The sequence below is a fragment of the Crocuta crocuta genome, unplaced genomic scaffold, assembly GCF_008692635.1.
Source record: "Crocuta crocuta isolate KB4526 unplaced genomic scaffold, BGI_CrCroc_1.0 scaffold340, whole genome shotgun sequence".
Taxonomy (NCBI): domain Eukaryota; kingdom Metazoa; phylum Chordata; class Mammalia; order Carnivora; family Hyaenidae; genus Crocuta; species Crocuta crocuta.
The window spans coordinates 4,785,553-4,803,998 of record NW_027530642.1 but is presented as its reverse complement, the minus strand read 5'-3'; the positions used below and the strand labels follow the sequence as shown (position 1 = coordinate 4,803,998).

General features: G+C 43.1%; 1 protein-coding gene across 5 annotated transcripts in view; it reads left to right on the top strand.

The window, feature by feature from the left end:
• The window catches only part of FBXO38 (F-box protein 38), a 56,298-nt gene extending 42,178 nt beyond the window's left edge, over positions 1-14,120 (top strand). For 3 of the 5 annotated variants that reach the window (XM_077769040.1, XM_077769043.1, XM_077769042.1), the window contains 8 exons: positions 1,032-1,766; positions 6,737-6,837; positions 7,033-7,135; positions 10,030-10,196; positions 11,293-11,438; positions 12,059-12,162; positions 12,694-12,807; positions 13,509-14,120. In XM_077769040.1, the coding sequence (XP_077625166.1) occupies positions 1,032-1,766; positions 6,737-6,837; positions 7,033-7,135; positions 10,030-10,196; positions 11,293-11,438; positions 12,059-12,162; positions 12,694-12,807; positions 13,509-13,687 (1,649 nt within the window). In that variant the 3' untranslated portion in view covers positions 13,688-14,120. The remainder of the gene's footprint in view (positions 1-1,031; positions 1,767-6,736; positions 6,838-7,032; positions 7,136-10,029; positions 10,197-11,292; positions 11,439-12,058; positions 12,163-12,693; positions 12,808-13,508) is intronic. The other 2 variants (XM_077769041.1, XM_077769045.1) reach the window with 2 other exon arrangements.
• The last annotated feature ends 4,326 nt before the right edge of the window (positions 14,121-18,446 follow it).

Genomic DNA, 18,446 nt, shown 5'->3' with positions numbered 1-18,446 from the left:
CTCCCTTTACATCTTAGTCAGCAGCCTTCTACCCTTTTCCCTCACCGAGAAACTACACTTGTCTTAACCTTCAGTTCATTCTTCTTCCTTGTCTGTCCTTCCCTTCTGTTTCTCAGAACCACGTGCTTACTACTGTGAGAAAGGATGAGGTTTTTAGAAACTGTCCACTAATTTCCCCTGGGCACCCTGCACCTTAATGTGTTTGAATGCTGTATTAACACTGAACTGGACATGTGTATACACTTCTGTGTGTGGAAAGCTCGGTTCCTTAGACTTGGAATCATTTACTAACCAATGACTGATTACTCAATTCTCATTTTATTCCTTATAAGAAATTCGGGTGTCTGTACACTGTGGTTGAAAGGGGCTTTTATGGAAACTAAACTTTAGGAGAAGGAATGTGACCAGCTGTTTTCTAGAAAGTTCAGGTTCTGAATTGAGGAACTAGATCTTCTGTCAGCTAGAGAAAACCTTATTTAAGTATTCTTTTATATAGTCATTGAGCCTTACTGTGCCCCAGGTACTACGTTAAGTACGGTGAGGCTTGCAGAGATGAAGATATCATGACCCCTCTCTAGGGAACCTCTAGTCTGGTCAGAGTCGGGTCAGAAATCTAAATAGTAATATTACAGGGCATATTATACAGAGGCTTTGGGGCGTGGGTGCAGAAGAGACTGAACAGAGGCGCAAGGCTGAAGAATTGGGGAGAACAAAGGCCCTGAGGCAGTAAGGCAGTTTCGGAGACGAGTTTGGGCTAGCGTGTACAGTGTATATAAGAGGGGACAAAACCAGAAAGCTAGTTTGGCGTGAGATCATGATGGGCCTTGGAGGCTGAGCTCAGGAGAATAAACCAGGTAGGCAGTAGAGAACAGAGAGAAATTTGTGAGCAGCTGAGTGATGTGGTCACCATTATACTCTAGGAAAAACTAGTGTACGTTGTTTCCTGTTCCAGATTTACTCTTGCCTTTTGTCCAGAATTTGTACTGAAATCTTTTCTTTTCCTCGGGCCATTCTTCTTTTTCTGTAAGCAGTAAGTGGAAAAGGCAAGACTCCACTTCGAAAGAGGTACAGCTCCCATCAGATGGGCCAATCGAAGCAGTGTCCCCTCGAGGAAAGCAGCTGTGAGAAAGGCTGTCAGGTCACCAGTGAGCAGATCAAAGCCGATATGAAAGCAGCTAGGGATATTCCTGAAAAGAAAAAAAACAAGGATGTGTATCCCAGCTGCAGCAGCGCCACCGCCAGCACAGCGGGAGCCTCCAGCTCACACAGCACTGCTTCTCAAAGCCCCGACTTTGTAAGGACGGTGAACAGCGGCGGCTCTTCCGAGCCTAGCCCTTCAGAAGTGGATGTGTCCAGGCAGTGTGTCTGCTCCCCCGGTGGGTCAGAGGACTCTGAGGCCATGGAGGAGGGAGATGCAGAGAGTTCTGTCTGCCCCAGATGCTGCTGTCACAGGCCCCAGGAATCCCAAAGGAGAACTAGCAGGTGTTCTGATGAGGAACGTCCTTCAACCAGCCGAGCCTGTGTTGTGAATGGCCCGGATGGTACGAGATCCGCCTTTTCCTTTAGGACTCTGCCACAAGGGGGGTCTTCAGGCCCAGCACATGATGAGAGGACTAATGGGAGTGGCTCTGGGGCTACAGGTGAGGACAGGAGGGGGAGCTCCCAGCCTGAGAGCTGTGACGTGCAGTCTAATGAAGACTACCCTCGGAGGCCCCTAACAAGGGCGAGGAGCAGACTCTCCCATGTACCGCTGGTATCTGAGTCAGGTATGACAATGCTGCCAGGGTTAGCGACCACAGGTTAGGCCTTGACAAGGGCACGAGCTCGTTCTGTGCATTTTCTTACGTAAAGCCAGTTCGGCAGATTGAATTCTCTGTTGGGGGATCTGTGATCATAAAAGTTGGAACTAATTTTCAGCCATGGTGGGGGCGGGGGGAGGCACGGAAAAGAGCTTGTAAAACATCCAACCCAGCAAAACTCAAACAGTTAAGCTGCTAAGAGAAATACATCGGTGTGTATATTGACCCTAAATACAATTCTGATTCTGATGTCTACGTCTCAGGGTAACTCTGCTCCCATCCCACATTAAGGGGAGTCGTAGCTCGTAGTGAAGCCTTAAACCTTAGCCAAAGGGTAAAGACCTCAAGTTGCCGAGGCTGGGGAACGTAACCTAGGGCTTTGGCCCTCTGTCTGCCTCTGCGGGTCTTAGTAGTTTTTTCTGAAACCCAGCTTTGCTTCCAGGTGGGTTTGCCAAGAGATGAGCAGGTAAGTAGGTAATTTAGCTGAGAATTCTTTTTGGTGAAACTACACTGAAAAACATATATGTGTATGATTGCATTAATAGTTACGATGTGTATGCCAGGGCATTGGGTTGGGGGGGGGGTAAGCACATTGCTCAACCATAGTTTTTATTTCTGACCTTATTTTAAGTAATCTCTCCTGCTTTTACTAAGTCATGAGTAGATACCAATGAATAATAATGTATTTTAGTTTTTTCCAGGTCTACCTCACTTTTAAAATCTTAAAATCAGCTCCAGAATGACATTAGGGTGTTTTTATTGACTAAGTAGAACTGAACTGATCAAATCATGTGGAGCTAAACTAAAAAGAAAAATAAGCTTTCACAAGATAAATACGAGATCTTACTTCACTACGTGCTAATCATCATAGTAGCATAAGCTCGTAATTAAATACGAGTTTTATTTAAACATTTCATTATGGTTTATAGACACTAGTGCTGGCATATGACAGCAATACTTTCCCAAGCTTGAATTTTCAGTGGTTTATCATATCTTTGTTTTTTATGCATAACACAAACTTCACCGCTTAACCATTTTGAAGCATAATTTCGTTGGCATTAAATACACTCACATTGTTTTTGCGACTGTCACCACCGTGCATCGGAATGTTTTCATCCTCCCAGACGGAAACTGTGTACCCATTAAACAGAAGCTCCCTGTGACGGCGATGCCTTTTGTTGCTTGGTTTTTCATGGTTGTAAAGTCAGATCTTTATGATTTCTTTATTTTTATGCGCTGGAAGACCTTCCTTGAACATGATGCCAGTCATTGTTTACATCTCGTTCTTTTTTCATTTGTTTCTTTTAGCTCTTTACTATAACCTGTGGGGGCGAACTTTATCTTTCTATTCCAGATTGTCACTAAGTCGTTTCAGTGCTATTTATTGACATCTTTTCTCATTCTTTTGAGATGCTTTTTTATCATGCACCTTATGTATACTTAGGTTTATTGCTGGGCATTCCGTTCTGTCCCCATGTTCTGTCCTCTTTCATTCTTCAAAATTTCCTTGGCTTGTCATGCATTTCTCATTCATTTTTACGGTTGTATTTTATAATGATATTGTCAGGCCCCAAAATCAAATCTTGGTTTTTGTTTAGAATTCCATTACATCGATTTACTGAAAAGGTAATTGTCATTTTTGCAGCATGGGGTCTTCCCACTTAGGGACTGTTCTGTCTCCCATTTTTGTCTTTTGTCTCTTAGTAAACTTTTCAGTTGCTGCTGTTTTGGGGGGGGTTGTTTTGCTTTTATTTTTAATGTAAATCTTTCATGTTCTGTTACCCTCTTTGCTATTTCCTTCTGACTTATTTCAGTACTAGAACTTTTCTTAGCTTAAATAATTCTCTAGAAATTTTTTAAAAATCTCATTTTTACTTTTTTAGGTAAATTACATGTTACTTTGTGATTTTTTTTTTTAATCTGAGAAGACTTCTAATGTGTGTGTAGTTGATTGTACAGTGGATAAATTGTTTCCTCATATTTTTTAAACCATGCAAATGTCCATTCGCTTTCAGTAACAACTTTTCTGGAGAAATGTCAAAGTGCTAATTTTAGCGTTAACCTGGATCTAATTTGGAAAGAACAAGTTATTTGAGTGGCTTTCAACTTGCTATTTTTGACCTAGCTTGTTTTCGATATCTGTTGGCCATTCTGCTCTTCAAAGTTTTAAGGAGAAAAATACAGACTAATAAAAGAGCAAACTTGATCGAGTGTTACGGATTTTTTAATATCACTTTTTCAAAGAAAATGTTTGAGCTTTTAATTTGGTTTTCAATCTATGGCCTTATGTAGTGTTAAAACTCTGTCAGAAGCTAACGTAGTTATGTCGTGAACTCTTATTTTCAGAATAAAATGCCTGTAAGTTGCTCTTTGTATCCTCACTGTATACTTTATAATAAATACCACAAAAATAACTAGTTGGATTGTCAAAGAATAGCATTTAAGATTAACACGGTATGGTTCTCATAAATACTAACCTCTTTCCCTGACACCCCAAGACTGGATTGGATTGTTTTCTGTGTTTCTGTAGCATCTTCTACGCCAATGTTAACTATACTGTGTCATAATTCCATGTTTTACTGTCTGTCTTTCCAATAGACTGAGCTCCATGAGGGCAGGGAGAGTGTCTGCTTGTTTGCAATTTTATTCCCAGCTTCTAGCACAATGTGTTACATGGTATGGGGCTCAGTGAATAATTGCCAACTTAATAAGTGGTAGGAACCAACATTTGAGGTATGTTGATGCTGGTGAATGTATGAAATCACTAAGATTTGTCTCTAACCAAAGAGGGAAGCATGAGGGAAAAAACCCCACGAATTCTTTTTATTCTTTTACAGTGGGAAGCCTTTGTTTTTAATGCTTATCTACGTGTAAAGTGTGACTCAGTCTTATAACTTTTCTTAGAAAATATAAACTGCCAATTTGGGCACTCTGGAGAGCAGGAAGTTTAACCTGGAATCCCATGTTCTGATCAGTTGAAGGGGAGGGGAGAGAGCGCAATCCAGGAAGGTGAAAAGCTTGAAAATCAGATCATAAAAAGAGAATGCTAATCGAAGATTCTAATTTCAACATTATCGAAAAGGAATGGAAACAGACTCTTTCTTTGTTTTTTGTTTCCATTTTGGGGGTACTGGGAGATAAACCATTTCCTGTTACTGGTTGTAAAGGTGTATGAATTTTGTCTGTCATGTGAAATGGGCTGCCTCTAGCAGATTTATTCCTTGTCAATAAAGGTAAATAGATTTTACATGAAGTCCCTTCAGGAATGCTGTAGAAGGGGGCCTTCAGTGGTCTGCTAGATCAACAGTCTGCATCTTTTTCCAGAATCCCATGGTTTTGTTTGGGTTCAGGGTCTTTAGTGAAGTTTGATGAGTAGAACTCTTAGGCTCCCTTTTTGGTTTCAACCTGAGCAGCTACTTCCAGTTGGTTTGCATAGTAAGATTTCCCAGAGATTTCACATGGTGGAGGAAAGGTTCTGGTGTGTAAACAAGAAAGGGCACTTAGATTAGATCTCTCGGCGTTCCCATCTAACCCACGCCTCTGGGAATTTGCAGTATTTGCATGTTGTTGCCCTGTCTTTCTTTCTAATTGTGGACGTTGGACGTTACAGAATTAACCAGGTAGGATGTTTATAACCTAGTCGTGGTACCTGAAAGCAGTGTGGTGAGATTTAATTCACGAAGATCAGCCTAATTGCACTTAATAAATGCTCTGCTACAGAATGCTTATCAAAAATGAGGACGGTGATTTTTGGTTTTTAGTGCCTGGTCTTAGAATGTGTATGTGCTTGTTAAAGTTTTAGGGATGAATTTAGACCTTGCATTTAGGTAAGATCAACATACCATTTGCTTTTATAATTAAACTGTCATGTTTTTGAACAATAGCAGTAATTGAGTCAGGGCCTTACTAACCAGGATCTGGCAGATAAGAGACCACAGGTTTCATAGCGTAGCGACCAGCACCGGATGGCCTGGCATTGCCTCCTGCTTCCAGCCTTCCACGGTCGCGGGCTGTTTTGTCCCATGTCTCTGTTTTCTCATTTGTGAAACAGGGAGAATAACCTCTCTCAGAGGCCTGTTTTACGATTAAATTAGTGAATATAAGTAAAACCCTAAGAAAAGTTCCTGACACACAGTAAGTGCTCAGTAAATATTTGCCGTTGTTACTATTCCATTTATGTATCTGTAATGCATTCATTTCAGTGAATGTTGAGTTCAGTTCATTCAGTAAATTTTCAATATAGATCACTGCTAGTGGCTGATGTTGACACAAATGTGAAATAAGGAATGTTGTTGCTTGCAAGCCATCTTTAGTTTGTGAAACAAGTGTGCAGGGGATTACAGAACCATTTATAAGGTTTGGGGACCCAGGGTGATTGTTTAGATCAGGTGGTACTTGAGCTAGACCTTTCAGGAATGGGTAGAATTTCAAAAAGTGAGGTCAGGAAAAGATGTTCTGGGCAGAAGGAACTAGAATGATTTTGGCTTCAGATGCATTGGCAATGGCAGATGACCAGGACGTGCAATGGGATGAAATTAAGGACAGGTATCAGGCCTTGAAACATATTTACTAAGCAGTAGTTAGTAACGTAAAGTGGTTTAGCAAGGAAGTGGGGAGTTTAATTCACCGCGAGTATTTAGAATGGGTTGAGTGGCTAAAGACAGGAATGTTAGATTGTTGATACGGCTGAGGTATGAAAAGGGATATTCTATATGATGTCAAGAAGTCTGAGGTAATGGAGAGTGATTTGTTTTGGAATAGTTAGTTGGAAATAGCAGTTCTGTTCTTTTGGGATATAATCTGATTATATTCTATTGGGAACCAAGACCTAGATTTGAGAGTTGCCTTACAGAGTTTATACATATGCAATTGAGTGTCTTCTCTTGAAGGAAAGAAAGCTAAAGCTGAAGTTTGGGTTTTCCTCTTGCCTTTTCTAGAGGTGGCCAAAACAAAGCCCCGTCACGCCATGAAGCGGAAACGGACAGCAGATAAGTCCACCAGTACCAGCGACCCTGTGATTGAGGATGACCACGTGCAGGTGAAGGAAAAAACCCTTGCTTAACTTTAAGTCCGGCCAAGTTCCTGAATAATGACTCAAGTGTCTAGCTTTATATATATAATTATTCTTTTGCCCTAAAAGAGAAGACATTGGTAATAGCTGCCAGTGAAAACATTTAAGCTTTAAAAAAATATCTGCAGGAAGAGACATCATTTAAATTTTTTCTCCTTGTAGGTCCTTGTATTAAAATCTAAAAATCTTGTTGGAGTCACTATGACCAACTGTGGAGTCACAGATCTAGTGCTGAAAGACTGCCCCAAGATGATGTTCATCCATGGTATGTATGTAGGCCTGGGTCATACAAGAGCATCAAGAACGAGTCTAAAGAATTAAGAACGCATAAATGTAACTACAGTAACATTTCTGTATTTTTTCAAAGGAATCATTAGGGTGGGTTATTTCACATTCTTTCTGTGTTCTGTAATTCTCAGTTACTCCATAGTTTAGTGAGGGACCGTGGGCGGAGACTTCATCTTTTAAAATGCCCTGTCTGCTTTCCTCCGAATGATCCTTGCTACTTGATCTCACAGAGTAGATTAACAACATGTATGGGCTTCAGAGTCCAGTAGCTCTCAGCCTGAATCCTGTGCCTACCATTTGCCAAGCTCTGTGACGTCGGACAGCTTTCGTGTTCGTGTTTTGTGGGCAGTGGCGGCTGGGCCTGAGGTGCTTAATGGCTTTAGTTTGATTGATGTGGTCGATCGTCAGCTCCGTTCCTGGCATAATTTTCTCAGTCCAGGCTCCACTTTTCTTCTGAGTCCCGCTGTCGCGCGTTGCCAGGCTGGCCAGCCCCCGCCGTCTCCGCTTGTGCGGTTAATCCGTGTGCTCCCAGTCCATCTTTAGTTATGTACCGTATTTACTTCTGGACAAATAACAGGGTGTTAATTTAGTGTGAGCTTTTATCGTTTCAGATATATAGTGTGTCCATTTTCCCATTTTCACTCTAAATTATATTTTTGATACCTATCCATGTAGAATTATGAAGATACGACATGTTTCTTCACTTGGACAAGTTACATATTGTGTTCATTTTTTTCAGTCCATAAAGTGCACATGATTATGCTTACCCTATAAATACATATTTGTGAGGATTAAGTGCAATGATACGTGTGTACACGTGTGTGTCTGTGTGTATGTGCACATACACATAGTAGAGGGTCTGACCTCTGAGTAAAAGTTTACCAGATGTTAATTTGTATTCTGAATATTGCAGTATCAGGGGCTTCCTTTTCTTTTCTTTTTTTTTTTTTTTTTTTTTTTTTTTTTTGCACTTTTATGTTACTAGTAATAAGCAAAGCAAGGTAATCCTTGCCAGTTTGTAAGAGAAACCCAGAAAGAAGAGCTAAAACTAAGATGTAAACATTACCTCTCTTCTGAATTCTAGAAAACTCCAGACCCTTAAGGGGTGGTACTTGACTCCATTCCGGCCAATGAAGTTTTAAACTGTGTACGAAATAACTGTCTACTATTGGACTTACCTTGTAAAACACAGTAGGGGCACTTCAGAAGCTCAGAGGTCACAACCGCAGGGCAGCCCGACCAGTGCTTCCCCACCCCATTCCCCGCGAGGTCTGGGAATCTACCTCTCAACCTTCGGGCTCTGCTGCTTTTCAAATTCTTATTCGTTTCTCCGTTCACCTCTTGGAGAATCTGACTGGTTTTCACCTCTGCACTTGGCTCTGATGATTCATTCTCGCCTGCATGTCTCTAAAGATGTACATTGAAACCCATATTGCCATCTTGTCCTCCCTCTTCTCCTCCTTTCCTGTGCTCTGCCCTGCTTGCCCTTCCTCCTGCCAGGTCACAGAAGGAGAAAACGGGCCAGAAAGGCAGAGACTTGCTTAGCCCTCCAACACTAAGTTGGTTACAGAGCTAGGTTGCTAATGGAGGTGAGGACATTTGGGTCAAAGATATAGTTGTGCAAGTATCTTTATGAAATATGATACCTTAGAGAGGTGAGGCATATCAACTTGATTATGGTTTTATCGTATCTTCCATCTGATTCTTTCTTGAATTGGACTGAGTTGATATCCATAGTAAAAACTGGATCAGAATGAACTATGAGGTTAAAAATAAAGGAAGGGGATATTTTTCTGATGTTAAGTGTACTGTTGCAGTTAAATGCATTTATTATATAGCAGTTATTTTCCCCTATAATCCTACCTTTTACATGTTAAACAGGGAGAATATTTAATCATCTTTTCAGGCCAGCATTAAAAACATTTTTTTTTTAATGTTCATTTATTTTTGAGAGAGAGAGACAGAGACAGCAGGAGCAGGGGAGGGGCAGAGAGAGAGGGAGACGCAGAATCCGAAGTAGGTGCCAGGCTCCCAGCTGTCAGAACAGAGCCCTTTGTGGGGCTGGAACTCAGAGACCACAAGATCATGACCTGAGCCAAAGTCGGACGCTTAACTGACTGAGCCACCCAGGTGTCCTTCAGGCCAGCGTTTTTAATAAAACTCTCTGCATTGATAGAAATGTTCTGTATCTGCACCATTCGATATGGTCACCACTGGCCCCATGTGCCTATTGACACATTTGAATTGTGGCTCATGCCTGAGGAACTAAATTGTTAATTTTAATGCATTTTAGTTAATAGAAATTTTAAAAGCTGCAGGTGGCTACTGGCTACCACATTGAACTGTACAGTTTCAGACCAAAATATCCAAATATTTTTAGGTCTTTTAAGGTTTTCTTTTTATACTTACGGTAGGAATTGAAATCCACTCTGCTCATTTCCTGTGGGAGAATTTGAAAGAATATATGTAAATTATTCTAGGCTTATTTGAACTTTACCCTAAAAATTATATATTTTAACAATTACCATTCATTCTTCTCAGTAAATATTTTCTAAACAATCCATATAGTTAGGCAAGTCATTGTCTGGAACGTGGCTCCTAAGTAAATCTTAGATAGGAAAAAGTACCTTCATCATGCGTGTGACCGCCTTCTTTTCAACAGGGCAGATTCACATTTTCAAATTACTTTGATAACTGTTAGTTGTACTTTATGACAGTACTTGACCCGTGTTAAAGGTGTTCATGTCTGCAGTGTTATTTGCTAATATAAATTGACCCGTTCTTCCAGAGATCATTCCAGTGGGCTGGACGCTGCTTTAGTATCTTGTATAAAGTATTCCTGGAACTTACCAGAGTGTTTCCGTTTTGTAGCTACCAGGTGCAGGGTACTGAAACATTTAAAAGTAGAAAATGCACCAATTGTAAATCGATTTGACTACGCACAGTGCAAGAAACTGAATATGGATCAGGTCCTGGACCAGATCTTACGGATGCCTCCCGAGAGAAACCGCATCATATACCTCCGCCCAATGCAGCAGGTAACGCGTTCTCTTTTCTGAGAGATATTGCAGTGATTTTTTTTTTAAATCTTCTACCTTTTTGGACTTGGAATTCACTCATTTGCTCGTTTGCTGTAGTTAATGATCCTTTAGAGTCTACACAGTTCTGTTAACCAAGCTGGACTCCCTTGCCCGTCTTCCTCATGAATACTTCTCTGCTGGATTTTTGTGGGTTCTTAGCAAGCTCTAGGATGACAGCAGTTGTTCAAGTTTTTATACTTCTTGAAAGTTGACCGTTAAGAACACAAACTCTGGATTCAGACCGCCTGATTCAAACTCTCATTCACTGACAGGGAGCGGATTACTTAGCCTCTTTGCCTTAGTTTCTTCAGCTATAAAATTAGAATAAAAACCAACACTTACTGTGACAGTGACATTAATAGCTGTAAAGTGTTAGAACAGCTGCATATAGTAAGGAATCCTTTGACAGTTGCTATCATCATTAATTTTTTCCTTTTTTTGTTGTATCTCTATGAGAAGACGGATGTTAGTTGAACCTGTTATGGTGGCATTTCACAGTCTAGGTAAATCAGACTGTCCTGCCATGTGCCTTACTCTTACACAGTTACTTCTCAGTAAAACTGAGGGAGATAAAAGGTGCAAACATATGTAAGACTCTGTGCTTGGTGTGGTGCCAAAATAAAGTTGGCCTGGCCAACAAAAGATTCATCTCCACAGACAGATGCTCTGTTGCGTATAATTGTTTGAATAGAGTATGGAACACCGCACATTCGCAGTCCTGTGACTCAGCCAGTACTTAAACCTGTGCAGGATGTACTCCCAAGTGGGTTCCTGGAATCACTTACCTGCATCTGGGCTCCTTGCTTCAGTGAGCATTCACATTGATGCAACAATGAGATGGAAAGTGGGGAGCTTGCTAGGTAGAAGGATTTTCCTGAGCCCCATCCCAGCCTGGCCGGCTGTGCTCAAGACTGAACGTTACTATTTGGTTTTCACATCTGCCAAAGATTTGAAAACTGAGGTCCCAGAGAAAGACTGTGCATGCTCTAAGGAGATGGATTTCCAAGACATTCACTTCCTTTGTCCAAAGCCCTCTCTGTGGTTTCTTCCCCAGGTGGACACACTGACCTTGGAGCAGAAGCTCTTTAGCGGCCCCTACCCATATCACATCTGTATTATCCACGAGTTCAGTAACCCTCCCAACGTCCGGAACAAAGTGCGCATCCGCAGCTGGATGGATACCATAGCAAACATCAATCAGTAAGTAATCTGTGGCCCCAAAGACCTTTTCACTCCTTGCCTGGTGCAGGGGTTCCCAGAACACATCCTAAGTGTTCTTTACTGTAAACAATACCTGTCTGGGCTTTTCAGGCACTGAAACCTATGAAATGTAACCTGTAAAAAACTGAGGGAAATGGGGACTTAAAATTGAAAGGCCTGCATACCTGTGGGTACCTTTATTTCTGAACTTAGAGAAAAATTGCAGGGAAAGACTATACATATACATTTGACTTCATTCCTGTAGCCTTTGGGCGTGGAAAAGAGATGAAATTAAAGATCTTAAAACTGTGATACTTTTTATCATCAGAAAATTAGACTTTTTATGCATTTGTTATATAAATGTTTTATTAAGCATCTTATACACACAAGACATTTGATTAGAGAGTGGTTTTCTCTCTTTCCCCGATAGGATTTTGAAGGTAGTGAAGAAACTAACTTTGAACTGACTAGATGTGTATCCTCTAGGCTTCTGCTTCTGTTAGCTATTTAGTACTTTGTTTGAGATGTTCACTAGAATCTAGGTGACAGTCCTTTCTACCCCACACCCCAACATCATTTCCAGTTTTGTAATCTTTAATTTTTTTTTTTGTTGCCTCCAGAGAGCTCATTAAGTATGAATTCTTCCCTGAAGCCACACGAAGTGAGGATGATTTAAAGAAATACCCCAAGTACCCATGGGGCAGAGAAATCTATACTTTAGAAGGTGAGCACTGACAAATGGTTGGGAAGCTAAATTAACTAGCTAGTTAACTAACTGGATGGAGAGACAGGTCTTAAGGAAGAGAGGAGTGGGAGCCTTACACTTTGTCAAGATGATGGGTGTTGTGACTATCTGCGGGTAGCAGGGACCAGATAAATCTAGCTCTCCCTCTGTGAGTCTTTGCCGTCCCCCAGATAGTCAGAAGCAGTGTTGAAACACAAAAAGTAAAAGAAAATTGAAACTTGCTCTATAGTTTGAAGTTAAAGTGACTTTAGGGCACCTGTCTCAACCTCTTCATTTTATATAAAGAGGAGGAGGAACCGAGGCTTAATGGAAGCAAAGGGCGACCAAGATCACATGACCTAGATCTAATTCTAGGTGGGTCCAGAATTAGAACAGACCCTTCCCGATCCAGCGCTTTTGTACCCAGCACGGACAACAGCAGGCTTCACACTGTGCTTGCAGAGCACTACAGTGTCGGGCCTGCCCTTACTGCCCCGGCCGCAGCGCTGTTAACCTCTCCTCCCGTTCCAGGGGTTGTGGATGGAGCTCCGTATTCCATGATCTCCGACTTCCCTTGGTTGAGATCACTGCGGGCAGCAGAGCCCAACAGCTTCGCCAGATATGATTTTGAAGACGATGAAGAAAGTAATTATGACCTGACCTGACTCGTGCCCTCTGGTTTGAGTATATCCTGCTGTTAGAAACTTCCTGTTTCGTTTGCGTTCAAAGCAGCGTAGCCTGTAATTGCTTCCCATACAAATGTTTTTATTTGCTTTTTGTTACTGTTCAGTTATCCCCCCGCAAACAGCAGCTCTAAATTTGTATAGTAATCAGCTGACTTATTCGGGATATAGAAAGGTTGGTGGGCAGGAGTCCTTGAGACAGACTTTTCTAGCTAGGTATTTTTATTGCCTAAATGTGTATAATTTTCTTACTCTTTATAAAGAGTTTGTCAACTATATTATTTTCAAATTGTTCCATTGATACTCATTATCTGAAAGGAACTTTTGACTATAGTTCTTCTCAGAGTGTTAGCACACTCGAATATCCATTTGTAGGAAGTTTTTAAAAAATATTTTATGAGGAAATAGATTTGGAAAACTACACGTGCATGTATATGTGACTTCCCTGGCTGGTGCGTTGTCAGCTTGGGCCTTTAATCGTGCGCGCTGCTTTAGGCGCCAAACGTGGCAGGTCTGTGACGCGGAGCCGTTTCAGGAGCTGAACGTGTTTCCATCCCATCGCATTACAGTGCAGAGGCCTATCTCATAGGCCGGTTTCATCAGTGTCTTTGCAGGTGATCCCGGTAATCATACGTGTCTCCCCTCTCCTTTCTAATTTCCAAGGCACCATCTATGCTCCTCGAAGGAAAGGGCAGCTGTCTGCCGACATCTGTATGGAGACAATAGGAGAGGAAATCTCGGAGATGCGTCAGATGAAGAAGGGCGTGTTTCAGCGAGTAGTGGCGATTTTTATCCACTACTGTGATGTCAATGGGGAGCCAGTTGAAGATGACTACATTTGACTGGTCCTTCCTGCTCTCCAGGTATGCTGGCGGAAAGCCATGCGGGTTGCTCCGCCGCAGCGCGTGCCACAGGGACGCAAGGCATGCGCTTTGGAGGCCCTGGCACGTTTTGGTGTATAGGAAATGTACAAGGAACATTAAAGTTGTATACAGAGATTTGTACATAACGGAAATATACAAGGACAGTTCCTGAGTACCAGCTTTATATCATATGTTTATACAATTTAATTTAAGAATTTGTTTTAATGAAGGCAGATAATTGGGAAGAGTTCATTTTGTTCATTTTCGTTCATTTTTTTCTGACTCAGTTCATAAAGTGTCACTTTCTGGCCAAGCCCCCATTTACTATATTCTTAATAATCATTGTCATCCCCTTAAATCTGTGCCTTTTTCTTCTCGAGCAAAGCTGTTTGAGTAAATCTGTTGAAGAGTCTTTTTGTGTCTTGTGTGCTTTTTTTGGTGTTATTATTCAAACCAGCTAAACCCAATAGTCAGAGGCAGCTTCGTGTTTGTGTACAAAACGGTGGTTTTTTTTTCTCTTAGTATTATACTTGCCATATTTCTTAAATGAAAAGATTCATGAGTTTAAAAAAAATTGAGGGGAAAATGGAAGTTTCCAAAGTATTTCTAGTTATTTATTTCCACATTCAATTGTGTATATGCTTTCTCTTGAATATAAAAATAAAAGTTTATGAAAACCTTTTTTTCTGGCCTTGGATCTGAATCCCTCTTTTTAAAGCAGAGTAGCAAATACCGTACCGAAAAGGAATGTGTAGATTTGTGTCTAAGACTTCAGTGTAATCCAGTTTCTCATCTCTTTCTTCCTAAAGTTCAGTGGCTGCAAGGTGTTCAGCTTGTAGAACTCATGTGTGACAGAACACCCTGCAGAGCCGAACTTCCCCAAGTACCCGGTCACCAAAAAGGAGAGAAATGACCCAGTTTGGCGGTGATACGTACAATGTTATATGTAGGGCCAGGGGTCAAGAGCACAAAAAGCTCTAAAGCAACACGTACGTTCAGTGGACAGTGTTGTCACTTGCAAGCTGAGTGACCCAACAAATTGTTTAAACCCAAGTTCTGTGGGAAAGTTTTGTCAACCCTTTACAAATGGCCATATGTACTTGGGGTCTGTATGAGGTGTGAGGGCTCTGAGGAGGTTGCCGAGGCCAACGTCTTCACTTGCAGGAGATTAATTGAAGGGCAGAGAGGGAAAGTTTCTCACTTAGTGGTCAAGAACCGGTTAAGGCTAGGTGGGACAACAGTTCAAGTGTCTGATGCCCACGGGGCTGCCTCGCTATCATCACTGTCCACACAAATGTGTCAGGATGCCAGCAAGTTTTCCTAACACTAAAATAGTGTGAATGGTAATCAGTGTCTTTCGCCAAAGTTCTTTTTCAAGACAAAATTCGGTTCCACTGGGAAGAATGTCCAGTAACGGCATTCAGTCATCTTGTTTTAAACTCCACTAAATCCCCCTTTTAACTAGAAGAGAGTGTTGTACTCTCCCGGCTAGAACTGTCATAAGTAAAAAGCAGGAAACAAATTACAGAACATTCTAAATACTTCAAAATAATAAAATCCCCCAACACTTAGACTCCCACCTACACGGTTTTCTCAGGTGTAACCATAATAACCAAATCATGGAAACAATGCTTAGGTCAGCCGCTAGAGGCCGCTGCTTTCTAACTTTGTGGTTTCCTACCAGCTCCTCTAAATCGCCTACTGTTAGAACAGGGACAGTAGGAAGTGCTAAAATCGTTCTCAAAATACCCAGATGGGGACAAATTTTTAAAAGGAACAAAAAGCAACAGTCTTGGAAGATGACTACGATGGTAACATTTGGTCTGGGTCTGTGGAATGAATGGCTGGAGAGTGACTGCCCGGCAGCAGGGGTCCGCACACGTTTCCCACAGGGCCAGATAGTAGACACTTGCGGCCTCACCGTGGCAACTCCCCTGTTGCCAGAGTGCGAAAGAGCCACGGAGGGCATGTCAACACATGGGCATGGCTGTGTTCTAATAAAACTTTACTTATGGACACAAATGTGCATGCCACATAATTTTCACAGGTCACAGAGTAGCTTTTGTTTTCCAACCACTTTAGAAAGCAAAAGCCATTCTTAGTTTATAGACCGGAGCATTTGGCCCCCAGGCCGTAGTTTGCCCACACCTGCCATAGAGACGTGAGGCGCCCTGTCATCCCTTCAATTATGTGTCGCCAGCTTGTGGCGTGCCATCTGGCACATTTTTAAAAGGCTTTAAGAAATGTTTCTTGGGGGGCGCCTGGGTGGCTTGGTTAAGCGTCCGACTTTCGCTTAGGTCATGATCTCGCGGTTCGTGGGTTCGAGCCCTGCGTCGGGCTCTGTGCTGACTGCCAGCTCAGAGCCTGGAGGCTGTTTCGGAGTCTGTGTCTCCTTCTCTCTCTGACCCTCCCCTGCTCACGCTGTCTCTCTCTCTCCTAGAAATAAAATAAAAATATTAAAAAAAAAAATGTTTCTTGGACAGATGACTGCACCAATGTCAGAGACAGTCGCGTCTGTAGTGCTGCCAGATGCAGGCCCTAATGGTTCCTGTAAATCCAGCTGGCACACAGCTCCTAAAGGGACCTCGCTGCGGGGACCTCAGGATGTGGATTCAAATTCGAACCCCCTCATGGCCAAGTGACCTGGACATGGTCACAAGCCCATCCCTGGAGCCTTGGGTAAATGCGCCCACCCCCAGGGCAGCTGTGAAGGGGCAGCGAGGGCCTCCAGAAACTGGACAGCGTGAGACAAGCAGACATAGTGTTGCTTCCACCGTAATTCCTTTTATTGTGAAGGGTTCTTTTTTACTAATCTTAACATAACCTTCTGTTCCTTCGACCGCTTTCCAGGGTGGTAAGGAACGGAGAGAACCGGGGAGGCCATTAAGAGGAGATAACGGTCCCATGAAAGCATTTTTAAAAGCATTTAACGAGGGCTCTGCGGACATCCTCCTACTGACTCTTAAAAGTGTGCCTGATCATCAGGTCCCCTGCTTTACTGTCGGGGAAGTTCGGGCGTAGTAGGTTAAATACCTTGGTCAAAGGCACGCACCTAGGAAGTGGTGGAAACAGGATGCTTGTCAGTCTGCCTCCAAAGTCTGTGCGACTTGGGCAGAGTGTCCCTGTCCCTGGAAGGGAGGCCGGCTAAAGCCCAGGCACCCCTGCAACTTGAACCCGTTCTAGCCGACCTTCATGTGGTTAGCACAGTCCCAGGAAAACAGAGGCTGCTGATTCTGATGTGGGCCTCGGGTGCCCCATTCAGACCCGGGATGCGGCCGGGCCAGGAAGGAATCAACGACACAGGCTGTGTAGCATCTACTGCGTGGCATGCACATGGCAACTAGAAAGAACCAGGGACCACACAGGTTGACGTGAAATGACATGGGGTGCTGAAAGAAAAGGCGAGTTGCAGATCACGATACCATTATTCATATGTAAGAACCAAACAAGACCATACATTTTTATATGAACATTTATACACACGTGAATACACAGGACAGATCTGTGAATTACAGAGAGAGGAGCGGTTCCTTCTCGAGAGGGGAAGGGGGTCTGAGCTGAAGTCCAGGGCTATTTTGCTGTATCTATAGTCAGACCTTCTTACAATGGGAATGGACTGCGTAAATACATTAATGTGCAACCCAGCATTTATGTCATCTAAAAACACAGACTTCGTATAGTTAGAAACAAATGTAAAGAATGGAGTGGTCCGAAGAGCTTCAGCCCTGACTCCTGTGTCCACGGAGAAATCACCTTCCCTGACGGTTTTCTTTGCTGTGAAAGGCTGTCAGTAACCCCTTTCCGCAGGCTGCTGCCAGGGGCCCAGGGACCTTGTTGGGGAAACGCAGAGAAACGGTAAAGTGCCCGCAGTGGTGAGCTCCTGGGATGACGGAGCCTGACCAGATAAGTGTTCTGGGCTCCAACTGCAGATGTGGCAAAGTCGCACTGCCTGCCGCCGGGGCCATGCCCGCCGGCTCTGAGATACCAAAGTCTCACGCTCGGCTCACACAGCTCAGGGTCTGCGACTCTTCCGTAGCCCCGGAAACACCGCAAAGGATAGGCAAGATCAGGGCAGGAGGGCCTTCCCTCCCCACTGGACGGTCTGCCAGGCCCCTCCCGGGTTTAAAGACAGAAACTGAGGCTCAGAGAGTGGAAGGGAACCAAAGAGGACGCTAGAGCAAGTGCCAGGCAGGGCCGCACGCCGGGCAGGCAAGTCCCGACTTCCCCAGGCCCCGGCGGAGGCCCCGGGAACTTCCCGTCCACAGGAGGGCAGGGGCACTTGCTGGCTCACTACTCTCTCCCAGCATTGCGCCCAACACGGGACAGCGGAGTGAGGTCCCTCCCGGCAAGGAGTGAGAGGCCCCCGGTTAGGACTGCGGGCTTGACGATCACACCGCCCAGGTGGCCATCCAGATGCCCACTTCCCTGCCCGGGCCATTCACCAGACTGGGATTTTACGAAGATTATGTGAGATAATCCCCATAAAGCACTTAGCACAGTGCCTAGCAGAAAGGAGCTCGCTCATTAAACATTAGCTTCTCTTATTGCTACATTATCATCATTATTATTAACTAAGATATTTTCTGGGGTGAGCTCAAAATAGGAGGGGAAGAGAAAGGAGAAACTATATGAATCAAATATAACAGCAATTAAAAATACCAGTTTCAATGGGGCGCCTGGGTGGCTCAGTCGGGTAAGTGTAGGACTCTCGGTTTCAGTTCAGGTCATGATCTCTTGT